The 12,161-nt window shown below is 31.3% G+C and overlaps 1 protein-coding gene across 1 annotated transcript; it reads left to right on the top strand.

Moving 5' to 3' along the window:
• Positions 1-125: 125 nt before the first annotated feature.
• Positions 126-11,215, top strand: LOC114339809 (mitochondrial import inner membrane translocase subunit TIM44). The gene is made up of 3 exons (XM_028290493.2): positions 126-423; positions 483-924; positions 10,075-11,215. Exons 1-3 carry the CDS (start codon positions 376-378, stop codon positions 10,833-10,835), a joined length of 1,251 nt encoding a protein of 416 aa, XP_028146294.1. The 5' UTR covers positions 126-375; the 3' UTR covers positions 10,836-11,215.
• Positions 11,216-12,161: the final 946 nt, after the last annotated feature.

Raw genomic sequence — 12,161 nt, 5'->3', positions numbered from 1 at the left:
ATTAATTCAAAGTTGTCCCATTCCTCAGCTATTTTTCATGGGCGTCAAATATACTTTTCGAAAGGGTTAATATATTAAGCCGTAAGCAATAAGCGTCAGGCTACATAAAGCATAAAGGTTACAGAATAAATATTACGTAATTGACACTAACCTTTACAAAATTTGTCAAACCCACGTCAAGTCCGGTCAACAGAAAATGTCACGAAAATAAGATTTTTCTCAATTTTAAAATAAAAGTTAAAATTTTTCTACCAAGGAAAATTCTCTGATATACCGACTATCATAAATAAGTAAAACACAATCCCTACTTTACAATTTTTTTAGGTTATGTTAATGTCAAGAACGTGATTTTCTTTTAGAAATTTATATTTAACAATGTATGGATTACAGAGAATTTCATACCGAATCTATATTCGCAATGGGGTAAGTTTTATAACAAACTGTCACCACACTTTTATATTAACATTTGTCCTTTTCCTTAGTTTCGACATTATTCCCAACAACCTGCAAAGAGGAATTCCTTTATCGGCCGGCTCTTTGAAAATTTTAAAGATGAGATGGCCAAGAACAAAGAAATGAAAGAATCCCTGAAAAAATTTCGAGAGGAAGCTCAAAAATTAGAACAAAGTGATGCACTGAAAGCAGCTAGACAGAAATTTGAAAGTGTAGAAAAAGAAGCTAGTAAAGGTAGCGAAGTTTTTAAAGAAAGTTTAGGTTCTGTTAAGGAAAGGCTTAAAGGAGTTATAGATGAAGCTAGCAAGTCAGATTTAGCAAAGAAGGCTGGCAAATTCACAGAAGAAGTTGGTAAAACTACACATAAAATTAGTGAAACAGCTCAAGAAATTAGTAAAACTGGAGCGTTTCAAAGTATATCTCAAGCTACTAAGGCTGTTAAACAAGAAATAGACAATACTAGTATAGAAGGTAAGAGTGTTTATTTTATAATAATATATGAGGCTATGCTTGCAACAAGGGCGAAATCAACTTCGGGTGATTTTTTTCTTTTTACCATTCTGTTCTACATTTTTGTCTCTTTACTTGACACAGTCATTAATTCATTCATAATCATAGTTATTGTCCTCAATTATTGAATTAAATAATCAAATTTGGAGAGTTCCTTGTCACTCAATAAAATTTTGATATTTTCGAAAAAAAGATTTTTGAGTTCGCCCTTGTTGCACTCATTACGTCATACACTTAAGTCCATGATTCTTAACCAGTGCGTCATCACGTAAAGCATATGAAATAAGTCAGAAATCCATTCCACGCAACAGCAAGTGACAGAAAGTGGCTACTGTTCTGATCACGGATTATATTATAAAATTTGACATTATAAAATAAATAGAATATAAAATTGTGGTGCAGAATTACAGCTTAATAAATTGTTTTAATATCATTAGTGATATCAAATATTTGTTATAATATAAATATTTGAAAATACAATATTTTCTTTTTGTTATTTATTACACTTTTACGGAAATTTAAACAAAACCATTCCTTAACAACTGTGAATGAGGTGAACTTTGTATGTAAATTAATGGCAAAATAAAATACACTTACCATAAAATTTCAAACTCCATTATAAAATTAGTTGTAAATACAACTGTTAATTTAATATAAATAACTTCTAAATGCAAAAACAGGATAAAAATACAGCACAAAAAAAAACCAACAAATTGAAAGTGACAAGTAAACAAACCAAAAACGTCACAAATTGTACTTAAAATCTGACAACATTCTTAAGCGTCTTTTTTGTACCTATCTCTTTTCGATGTACTGACTCTAGAGCATTTATAAAAATAACATGTGTCTTTACTTAATAACAGGCGGTATCTGGTTTGTCTTTAGTTTCATGCATGGAAGACAATTATTATGCTAGATAAAAAGTACGTGTTCTATCTCACCAGGTATTAATGACGCACGGGTAAAGACTCGTGGACTCAACTGTATGTATTAGCACTTAAATCCAAGCAGGCTCATGGCTTGGTTTACAATCTTCCTCCATTCCTATTTGTTCTTTACATTTTCTTTTCAGTTTCTTATATTGAGATACCTCATTAACTTTATGACTTCGTCTGGTCCTAGGCCATACTTTTCTCTTTTTACCACCTACTGTAGCGCTTAGTAGGATTACAAGTCTTTATGCTCTTATTACTGCAATTATATTAAGCTTCTTATATAATTCTTCTATCTCTTTGTTTGTTATTTGTGTCCACTGATTATTTATCATTTTCCCCCAAATATCCTTCAAAGTATTTTTTTGTATACTTGTAATATTAATCGCTCAGTTTTTGTCATAGTACAGGTTTCTGAGTGATTTCTGAGGCATATGTAATTGGTCTTATTAGAGTTTAAAGTATATGTTCTTAATTTAGCTGTTTTAGACATACTCCTATTGGGTATTCTATTGAGTGCATACATACATGCAACAATTTCATGACCTTAGTCTTTTGTCTATTTCCCTTTTGGCTATTTTGAAAATATAGCCCCTAAATCTTCAAATCTCTCTAGCTGGTCAAATTTATACATTGTTCCTTCTTTCATTGTTATCATTAACACATTCACGGACACATCTTCATATGCACACAGTCATGTCCCTTTGTAAGTATCTGCATATGCAGTTGTGTCCTTGAATGTGTTAAATATTGTCCTAGTTCAAATTCCTTGTCTGTCCATTCCATGTACTTAGCTTTTGTTTAGTTTATATAGCTTTTTTTCAAGCTATCTTTTTCAGGTGATCCACTAACTTTTTTAATTCTTTTTTGCTTCTTGACAAAATTATTACATCATCTGAGAATGCCAAACATTGATGTTTTTATTTTATATAGACTAAAGGCAGTAAATGCTTTGAATATTGAGGACGCTGTGTCTAAATTTTATGATATTATCAATCATGCAATAAATTCTTATGTTCCTCAAAAAGTATGTTACACAAGTACATTTCCAGTTTGGTTTAGCCCGGAGTTAAAACGATTAATAATAGAAAAGAAAAAATATCATAAATGGGATAAGATGTTTAACAATTATGATGATTTTATTATTTTTCATAACTTAAGATCTGAATGTAGTAGACTAAGTAAAGATTGTTATAATTTATATGTTAGAGATTCTGAATTTAGAATTAATAGTGACTCATGCACTTTTTGAGAATATATAAACAGTCGCAAGAAAAATTATGATGTACCTTGCCATTTATATTTAGGAAATGATCAAAGTAGTTCTGGGGAGGCAGCTGTGAATTTATTCGCCAAATTTTTTTCTACAGTGTTCACTGACCACAATACACTCCCCACAATATCAATTTGAAAATGCTGGTAACATGAGTTCATGCTCTTTTAACATTAATAAATACTATTTTTGAGAGTATTCACAATTTGTCTCCTAAACTAAATTTTGGCCCTGATGGTATTCCTAACTATCTATTAAAACAATGTGTTTGTACTATATCTAAGCCATTGTATATACTCTTCAATAAATCTTTGCAAGAAGGGGTTTCCCTGATTGCTGGAAACGTAGTTACATAAAAGCAATCCAAATTGCAAATACAATCAGCAATTCCAAAATTAGATTAGATTATTTAGTTACTAAGCAGCTTACTTGTGAATTCAGTAGTATTCTGGTGAGTGAACAGCACGGTTTTGTACAGGGTAAATCTACAGTAACTAATTTACTTCTTTATCAGAATGACATTGTTATTGCTTTGGAAAACAAGTTACAAGTAGATTCCATCTTTACTGACTTTTCTAAAGCATTCGATAGGGTCAGTCATAATATCTTACTTGCGAAACTTACAGCATATGGTATTTCTGGAAGTCTCTTTGATTGGATGCAAAGTTACCTGACTAATCGAAGTTTAAGTGTAAAAATAGGATGTTTTCTTTCTAATGCTTTTACAGCTACATCTGGAGTACCGCAAGGTTCCCACTGTGGCCCCCTTTTATTTAATTTGTTATTGAATGATGTTCACTCTATTTTTAAGGAAGTTAACTTTTTAATATTTGCTGATGATGTTAAAATATATAAGACTGTCAAAAATGAGGATAACATTTCTCAGCTTCAGTCACAAGTAAATTATTTTTATGAGTGGTATGGTAGAAATGATATGGAACTTAATATTAATAAATGCTTTTTAATAACTTTTGCTAGATCCCATTCGCCTATTCACCATCAATATTTTATTAATAATACTCCTGTCACGTGTGTGAACGAAATTCGTGATTTAGGTATAATAGTGCAGTCACTGAAGGTTTTCACCTCCCGATTTCGTTGAACCTCCATCGATTTTCATGAAAATTGGTAAGTAATTAGAGGATACCTCAAGGAACAAAGGTGACATGATGCCAACTTGCGCTTTTACCCTGGGGGTGGATGCCACCCCTTCTCGGGGGTGAAAATTATTTTATTAAAAATAATACCATAAGTCCATAGAGGGACAAATTATTAGCAAAATTTGTTATATAAAGTTATTAAAATAAATCAACACTTTTTGAGCTATTAAAGACCAAAGATTTTATTTTTTCGTAAAAAAATGCATGTTTTAAATAGGTTTTTCACGTATAAATCAAAAACTATAAGCTTTTGCAAAAAAGTTATTATTACTGAAATTGAAGACAATAAACAATTGAATACATTCCTCACATAAAGAACTAAACTAATGTTAGTTCAAAGTGAGTTATTGGCAATTGAATGTGTATTTTTTTTGACGAGTACTCAAATCTAAGTATTCAAGCTTAAATAACGGGAAAACGATGCAATGTAAAATATTCCTACTAAACATTTGTCAAAGTACTTCGGAATACCTATCAAATGAGCTTTAGAACAAGGTAATAGCGTCAAAATTAAGCAAGTTATAATGAAAATAAAAGAACTGTTTCGAATTTTTTAGGAAAAAGTGAAAAATAAAATATACGCCATTTCCACACAAATTAAAATTTATAGTAATCCTTACAAAAACTTCTTTATATTAGCATAAGTAATGTTTTCGATAATTTTGACCGGTTTAGAATGCATATTTTTGAAAAAAAGATATAATTTAAAAAAATCAAAATTTTTAAAATTATTGTAATTCTCATATTCTATTGATAATATGTAACTCCAAAAATGCTAAATATACGTAAAAAATTATATTTAACCAAATTTTAGTTTTTTCTGTGCCAAATATTTTACCTGTTTTACTATTTCTATAGGGTAAAAAATAACCGAGATAGAAACGTTTAAATCTTAAATTTTTCTGTGGGAACCATGCAACCGGGGTCATTTAACCTTTCATTTTTTAAAAAAGTAAGGGGTTTAGAAGATTAGGTTCAACGTGCTTAAATAGCACTTGGAATTAACTTTTAAACAGCTTTTAGATGAACCTGATATCGTAAACACGAACGGAGTTATTAAAAAAAAACAATAACATTTTTTGGAAAAAATTTTAAAAGATAAATTTTGAAAGAATTGTGGAGCATAAATTTTAACGCTATCAACATGTTCGGGCGCTCATTTGAGAGATATGGTCCAAGAGCTGTGAGACATTTTTGAGTAGGTATTTTAGGCAAGCTGAAAATTTTTCAGGTGACTCTTCCATAATAGCCTAATACAAAAATGCCGGTCTGGCTGGAGGGTAGCGGTTATTTTCCCCAAAAATCCCCCCCAAAGTTAAAAAAGGGTAAAAATTGTTATTACAAAAAATATCATTGACGTGACTTTAAAGTAAATTTAAATATTCAAATATTAGGAAAATAAACAAGCCAGGCGATTTGAGGGCGATTTTAGCTCTGCAAGATACTTGCATGGGCGTCCCAGGATTATTTTCAGGGGATGCATATTAACTTCAGAAGATTTTATCTGAATCTGTACATACTATTAACAAGTATAAAATATACAACTATACATGCATAGCTATGTATATTCCTTCTGGACAGGGAGGTACAATTGTTATTTTGACAGGGTATTTTTTAATATTAAAAATAAATATTCTAAAAAAGGCAGCTTTTTGGTGAAATTTTCCAACTGCCATGTGATCAAACAAATTACGGGTTCATATAAATGAAAAGCGCTATAGGTAAGCAGCAGTGTGAGAAAGAGCGTATACCGATAGCTGTTTGCGTCCTCTGTTCTAGCGAAGTGAGTCCGTTCGCTCGAGAAAAATCACGTGACCTGGTGATACCCATGTTGTTGTGCCTCGAAACGTTAGAGTAATTGTTATATATTATAGTTTTTTAAGTAACTTTTCCTTAATTAAAGGAAAATAATACGTACTATACAATAGATTTTGCAAATATGATAGGAAATGACAAATTTATTATTATAAATATATAGGTAGAAAATTATAAAACTATAAACTAAATAAATTCTGTGTCCGAATCTTGTACTTCTTCTTCAAACTCCTCATCTGAGCTTAAATATTCATTCTTTTCTTCTTCGTCAGACTCCCCTCGAGACTCAGATTCTTCTTCTACATGAACTGTAGATAGTTGTAATATGCATTTAGAATTTATTAAAAATTAATTACTGATTAATTAATTGATTTGCTACGTATTCTCTGTCATTTTGTACGGAGTCGAAGCCTGCACAACCACGGGCGCATCTGAAGAAAGACTTGCCATTGTTGAGATGTGGTGTTATCGAATAATGTAAAAAAATAATGTACACAACACGTAACAAACGCGGAAACATTAAGAAAGATGAAAATTAGACAAGAAATACTCAACACTATGAAGGAAAAAAATGAGCTACTTTGGTCATATACTAAGAAATAAAAAACCTGATGTGATTGGTTATATAAGGAAAAGTATTAAGTATTGGTTTTAAAAGAAAGAATACGTAGCAACTCAATTAATTAATCACTAATAATCTTTTAATTACCTCTAAATACATATTATAACTATTTACAGATTAGGTAGAAGACGAATCTGAGTCTTGAGGGGAGTCTAACAAAGAAGAAGAGAATGAATATTTAAGCTCAGATGAGGAGTTTGAAGAAGAAGTACAAGACACAGAATTAATTTAGTCTATAGTTTAATACTTTTCTACCTATATATTTATAATAATACATTTGTTTTTTTTTCTATCATATTTGCAAAATCTACAGTGATGAGCGCGCTAATAACCGGCAAAACAGCTCAAAAGATGGAAAACATAATACATCTCGAAACAAAAAGAGATGAAACTCTTTTTGTTTCGCAATGTGTTATGTTTTCAACCTTTTGAGCTATTTTGCCGGTTATTAGCTTGCTCATCACTGTATTGTATAGTACGTATTATTTTCCTTTAATTAAGAAAAAGTTACAACAACATGGTTATCGCTAGGTCACGTGATTTTTCTCGAGCGAACGGACTCGCTCAGTTAGAACAGAGGACGCAAACAGCTATCGGTATACGCTCTTTCTCACACTGGTGCTTACCTATAGCGCTTTTCATTTATATGCACCCGTAATTTGTTTGATCACATGGCAGTTGGAAAATTTCACCAAAAAAAACCTGTCTTTTTTAGAATATTTATTTTTAATATTAAAAAATACCCTGTCAAAATAACAATTGCACCTCCCTGCCCGGAAGGAGTGTACATAGCTATGCATGTATAGTTGTATATTTTATACTCGTTAATAGTATGTACAGATTCAGATGAAATCTTGTGAAGTTCAGATGCATCCCCTGAAAATAATCCTGGGACGCCCATGCAAGTATCTTGCAGAGTTAAAATCGCCCTCAAATCGCCTGGTCTGTTTATTTTCTTTATATTTGAATATTTAAATTTACTTTAAAGTCACGTCAATGGTATTTTTTGTAATATCAATTTTTGCCCTTTTTTTAACTTTGGGGGGGATTTTTGGGGAAAATAACCGCTACCCTCCAGCCAGACCGGCATTTTTGTATTAGACTATCATAGAAAAGTCACCTGAAAAATTTTCAGGTTGCCTAAAATACCTACTCAAAAATGTCTCACAGCTCTTATACTAATACTTTAAAGTACTTTGACAAATGTTTAATAAGTTTATGTTATAAAATGCATCAATTTCCTGTTATTTCAGCTTGAATACTTGAGAGTTTTTTACTCGCCGAAAAAAATATACATTCAATTACCTATAACTCACTTTTAGTTAACATTAAAAGGTTTTTCTAGTAAGGGATTTATTTCATTTTTTATTAGCTTCAATTTTGATAATAATATCTTTTTTGTAAAAACTTACACTTTTTGAGTTATTGATGAAAAATTTGTTAAAAACATGCATTTTTCTCAAGAAAAATTAAATTCTTTGATCTTTAATAACTCAAAAAGTTTTGATTTATTCTAATAACTTTATATAACAAATTTTGCTTGAAATTCGTCCCGCTATCGAATTATGGGGTTATTTTTAATAAAATAATTTTCACTCCCGAGAAGGGGTGGCATCCACCCCCAGGGTAAAAGCGCAAGTTGGCACCATGTCACCTTTGTTCCTTGAGATATCCTCTAACCACTCACCAATTTTCATACAAATCGATGGAGATTCAACGAAATCGGAGGTAATAGCTCATATCCACCTTCAGTGACTCCACTATAATATTTGATTGTAAATTAACATTTTACTCTCACATTGACCATACTGTTTCGAAGGCATTTAAGATGTTGGGTTTTGTATTACGTTCATCAAAAGATTTGTCAATTCACACAATAAAAATCTTATATTGCAGTATCGTGAGATCAATTATTGAATATGGTTCTATTGTCTGGTCACCTAGTTATGCATATCAAATCCTAAATATTGAAAAGGTTCAAAACAAATTTTTACGTTTTGCAGCTTTTAAGATGGGTTTAACAGTGAGAAATTATACTTATGACAATATATTAATGAGATTAAATGTACAAACTATTGAACGCAGAAGAGTCATGTTGGATATTTGTTATGTTCGCAAAATTACGCAAATTATATGATGTTATTGACTCCGAAGAATTGATAAGTCTTGTGTGCTTTAATATACCTGCTAGATTGACACGAAATCCACAAATATTCAAGGAACAACGGCATGCTACAAATTATGGTCAATATGCACCAATTAGTAGATTGACCCTGTATGGAAACAAGTTTAGTCATCTAATAGATCTGTTTGGTTCTTCAATTTCCTCTATTAAACAAAAACTCGGGCGTCTTGAATTTTGAATTAAAAAAAATTAAATAGATTTAACTGTTGTAATTGATTCAGTTGTTTTCATCATTTGAAAATAATTTATATTCTTTTTTATTTTTTATGTTTGTGTTTTATATTTGCAGCTTTACGTGTATCTAATTTTTATATTTTCATTATTATGACGAAAGCTCTGCTTTATTGTATTTTGTATGTATTGGGTTTATCCCGTTAATAAATAAATAAAAAATAAATACTTATATGTGATCTGATCTGTTAATGTTAGCCTCTTTTATTACCATTCGAGTTGTGGTAATAAAATAGACTTTGGTTATAAATGTCTTTATAAATGCCTCCGAGGATTTTACATTCAAAACAGCCTAACTCTTCTTCATTACTTTTTGTTGTAAGTGAGGATGGGCTTTATTAGAGTTCTGAGTATCAAAATTTTTGTTCTTTTTTGACTATATTTGATGTTAAATCCCCTTTGCTTGACTTTTTATTGTATAGCCTTTTGTATAACTTTTTTTAAATTTACTATGTCTTGTAAGGACTAGATCTTGACCTCATTCTACTGATTGAAATCAAAAGTCAAATATTTGGTCTGCAGTTAAAAATATCCAAAGACAAATAGTGAATAGACAACATAACAATCATTCACACATGACCACAAATTGATCAGTTTGAGGTTGCGAGCTCAGGTGTTAAATAGACCAGGTTATTGGGCAATAAAATGTTTTAATGTTCGTCCTGAGAATATCATAAATTTATCTGAAAAGGAATTTGACGATGAAATTAAAAAAAAAATTAACAAAAAATATATTTACACTATTCAGGAATATCTAGATCTACAACATAATTTTAATTTTCGTTGAATATTTTGTAAATATATGACCTGTGTAAGATAGTTTATATTATTAACATCAATAAACAGTATTGAGTATTGAATTAAATAAATTTTTATTACTCTTTCTGTTGCAGGTAGAGTATATGTTAGTCCTAAAATACTACGCAAGAGAACAGAAACAAGTGCAGTTGTCCATCAAAAATATTATGAACCAAACACAGATGCTACAGGCGTTGAACTACACAAAGATTCTAAGTTTTATGAATCTTGGCAAAATTTCAAAGATAACAATCCATATGTACATAAAGTTATGGACTGGAAATTAAAATACGATGAAAGTGAAAATCCTGTCATCCGTGCTTCCAGAGCTCTAACAGAAAAAGTTGGTGATATCATGGGTGGTTTATTTCAGAAAACTGAACTATCTGAAACACTTACAGAAATCTGTAAGATAGATCCTGCGTTCGATACCAAAAGATTTCTGAAACAATGTGAGACAGATATTATTCCCAATATTCTCGAAGCCATGACGAGAGGAGAGTTAGAAGTTCTTAAAGATTGGTGCCATGAAGGTCCATTTAATCTTTTTGCCGTTCCTATAAAAGAAGCCTATAAAAAGGGATACAAGATTGAATCAAAAATTTTAGATATCGATCATGTGGATTTAGTCTTAGGCAAAGTGATGGACCAAGGGCCAGTTTTGATAATATCTTTTACATCCCAGCAAGTTATGGCTGTCCGAGATGCCTCAGGTGGAGTTGTCGAGGGAGATCCTGACAAAGTAATGAGAGTTAACTATGTATGGGTACTATGCAGAGATGTCACAGAACCTGATCCTAGGGCGGCATGGAGACTGCTTGATCTTTCAGCCAGCAGCAATGAACAACTGGTTTAACACAAACATGAACGATGTTATGACAAATTAATGAAATATACGATTGATCGACCTTATTGTTATTGATTTACAAGGGAGATCAAATCAGGGCGACTCGGGCCAGGAGGACGGTGGGAGAAAGTTCTTTATGTTAAGAAGCAGTGCTCGATTAATAAAATTTACAATCATTTAGGATATTTATTTAGGCCATTATTCAAAATTACAAATTAAATTATTAAACTACTTTAATAATTGTGACTGCAGACATAGGGTTTGATAAATTCAAATAATATTGAATCTGTGTTATCTTATGTAAGATTCAGATTCTTGAAATGTACAAATTTCTTCTGTAAAAACTGTAAATACATTCAATTTTGGAATAAATCGTTGATTTTTACAAACGTTTTTTGACAAAATCCTATTTTAGAATTAAATCCAAACATACAAATGGTGAACAAGGTTTTAAATAATATGGTAGTGTTGCTATATACCTTTATCAGTATTGCTCCCTTATTTTGTTCCGATAAATAGCAAGTATATTCAGCTATATTAAAAAAAAACAGTACATGGCTCATTATATTAATGTAGAGAGAGAGCCGCAGCATTATTTTGTGTAGGTATATTGTTTTTTGTTGGCAGTACGAATATCGTTGATTCCGGTTATATCGAAAATGACCAAATCAGAAATAAAAAGGGTCATAAAACAAATGAAAATCAACAAAACACCCGGTAGAGATAAAGTTTTAACAGCTGAAATACGGAGGAAAAGAAGTTAGAAACATACGCATAAGTATTAATAAAAGTATAATTAATAATTACAAAAAAAATATTAAAGCTATTTCACTAACGCAAAAACTAGTTCGTATCTGTCTCGCTACGATAACGCACTGAAGAGAACTACATGTTTTTAGCAATGCCCGATATCATTGTTTCGTTCGTATATCTACGTCACTAAATGATTACGTCAGGTCCACGACATTATGAATTACCAATACTACTAAACAAGAAAATGAAAGAAAGGAAAATCCCACAAGATTGGGAAGAATTAAGGCTGATTCACATTATAGCTCAGGTCACGGTTCGGTCAACTATTCTTACACGCATCTTAGTCATGCTATCCGCACTAAACACCACGGTCAAGTTCCGTCCCTTTTTTTGACCGCGAGGTTTCTCCGAGAGAATAGTTTGATCGTGGCCTGAGCTGAGCGTGAGCGGAGCATGACCTGAGCTATTATGTGAATCAGCCTTTAATTACGATCCTACTTCACAAGAGGGGTGATAAAGCCGATCTGAAAAATTATCGACCCATAACACACTTCTTAATACAACCTACAAACTGTTAACAAA

The sequence above is a fragment of the Diabrotica virgifera genome, chromosome 3 (genome assembly GCF_917563875.1).
Source record: "Diabrotica virgifera virgifera chromosome 3, PGI_DIABVI_V3a".
Classification (NCBI taxonomy): Eukaryota; Metazoa; Arthropoda; class Insecta; order Coleoptera; family Chrysomelidae; genus Diabrotica; species Diabrotica virgifera.
Note: the sequence above shows the minus strand (reverse complement) of the source record. Positions and strands in the feature narration are given on the sequence as shown.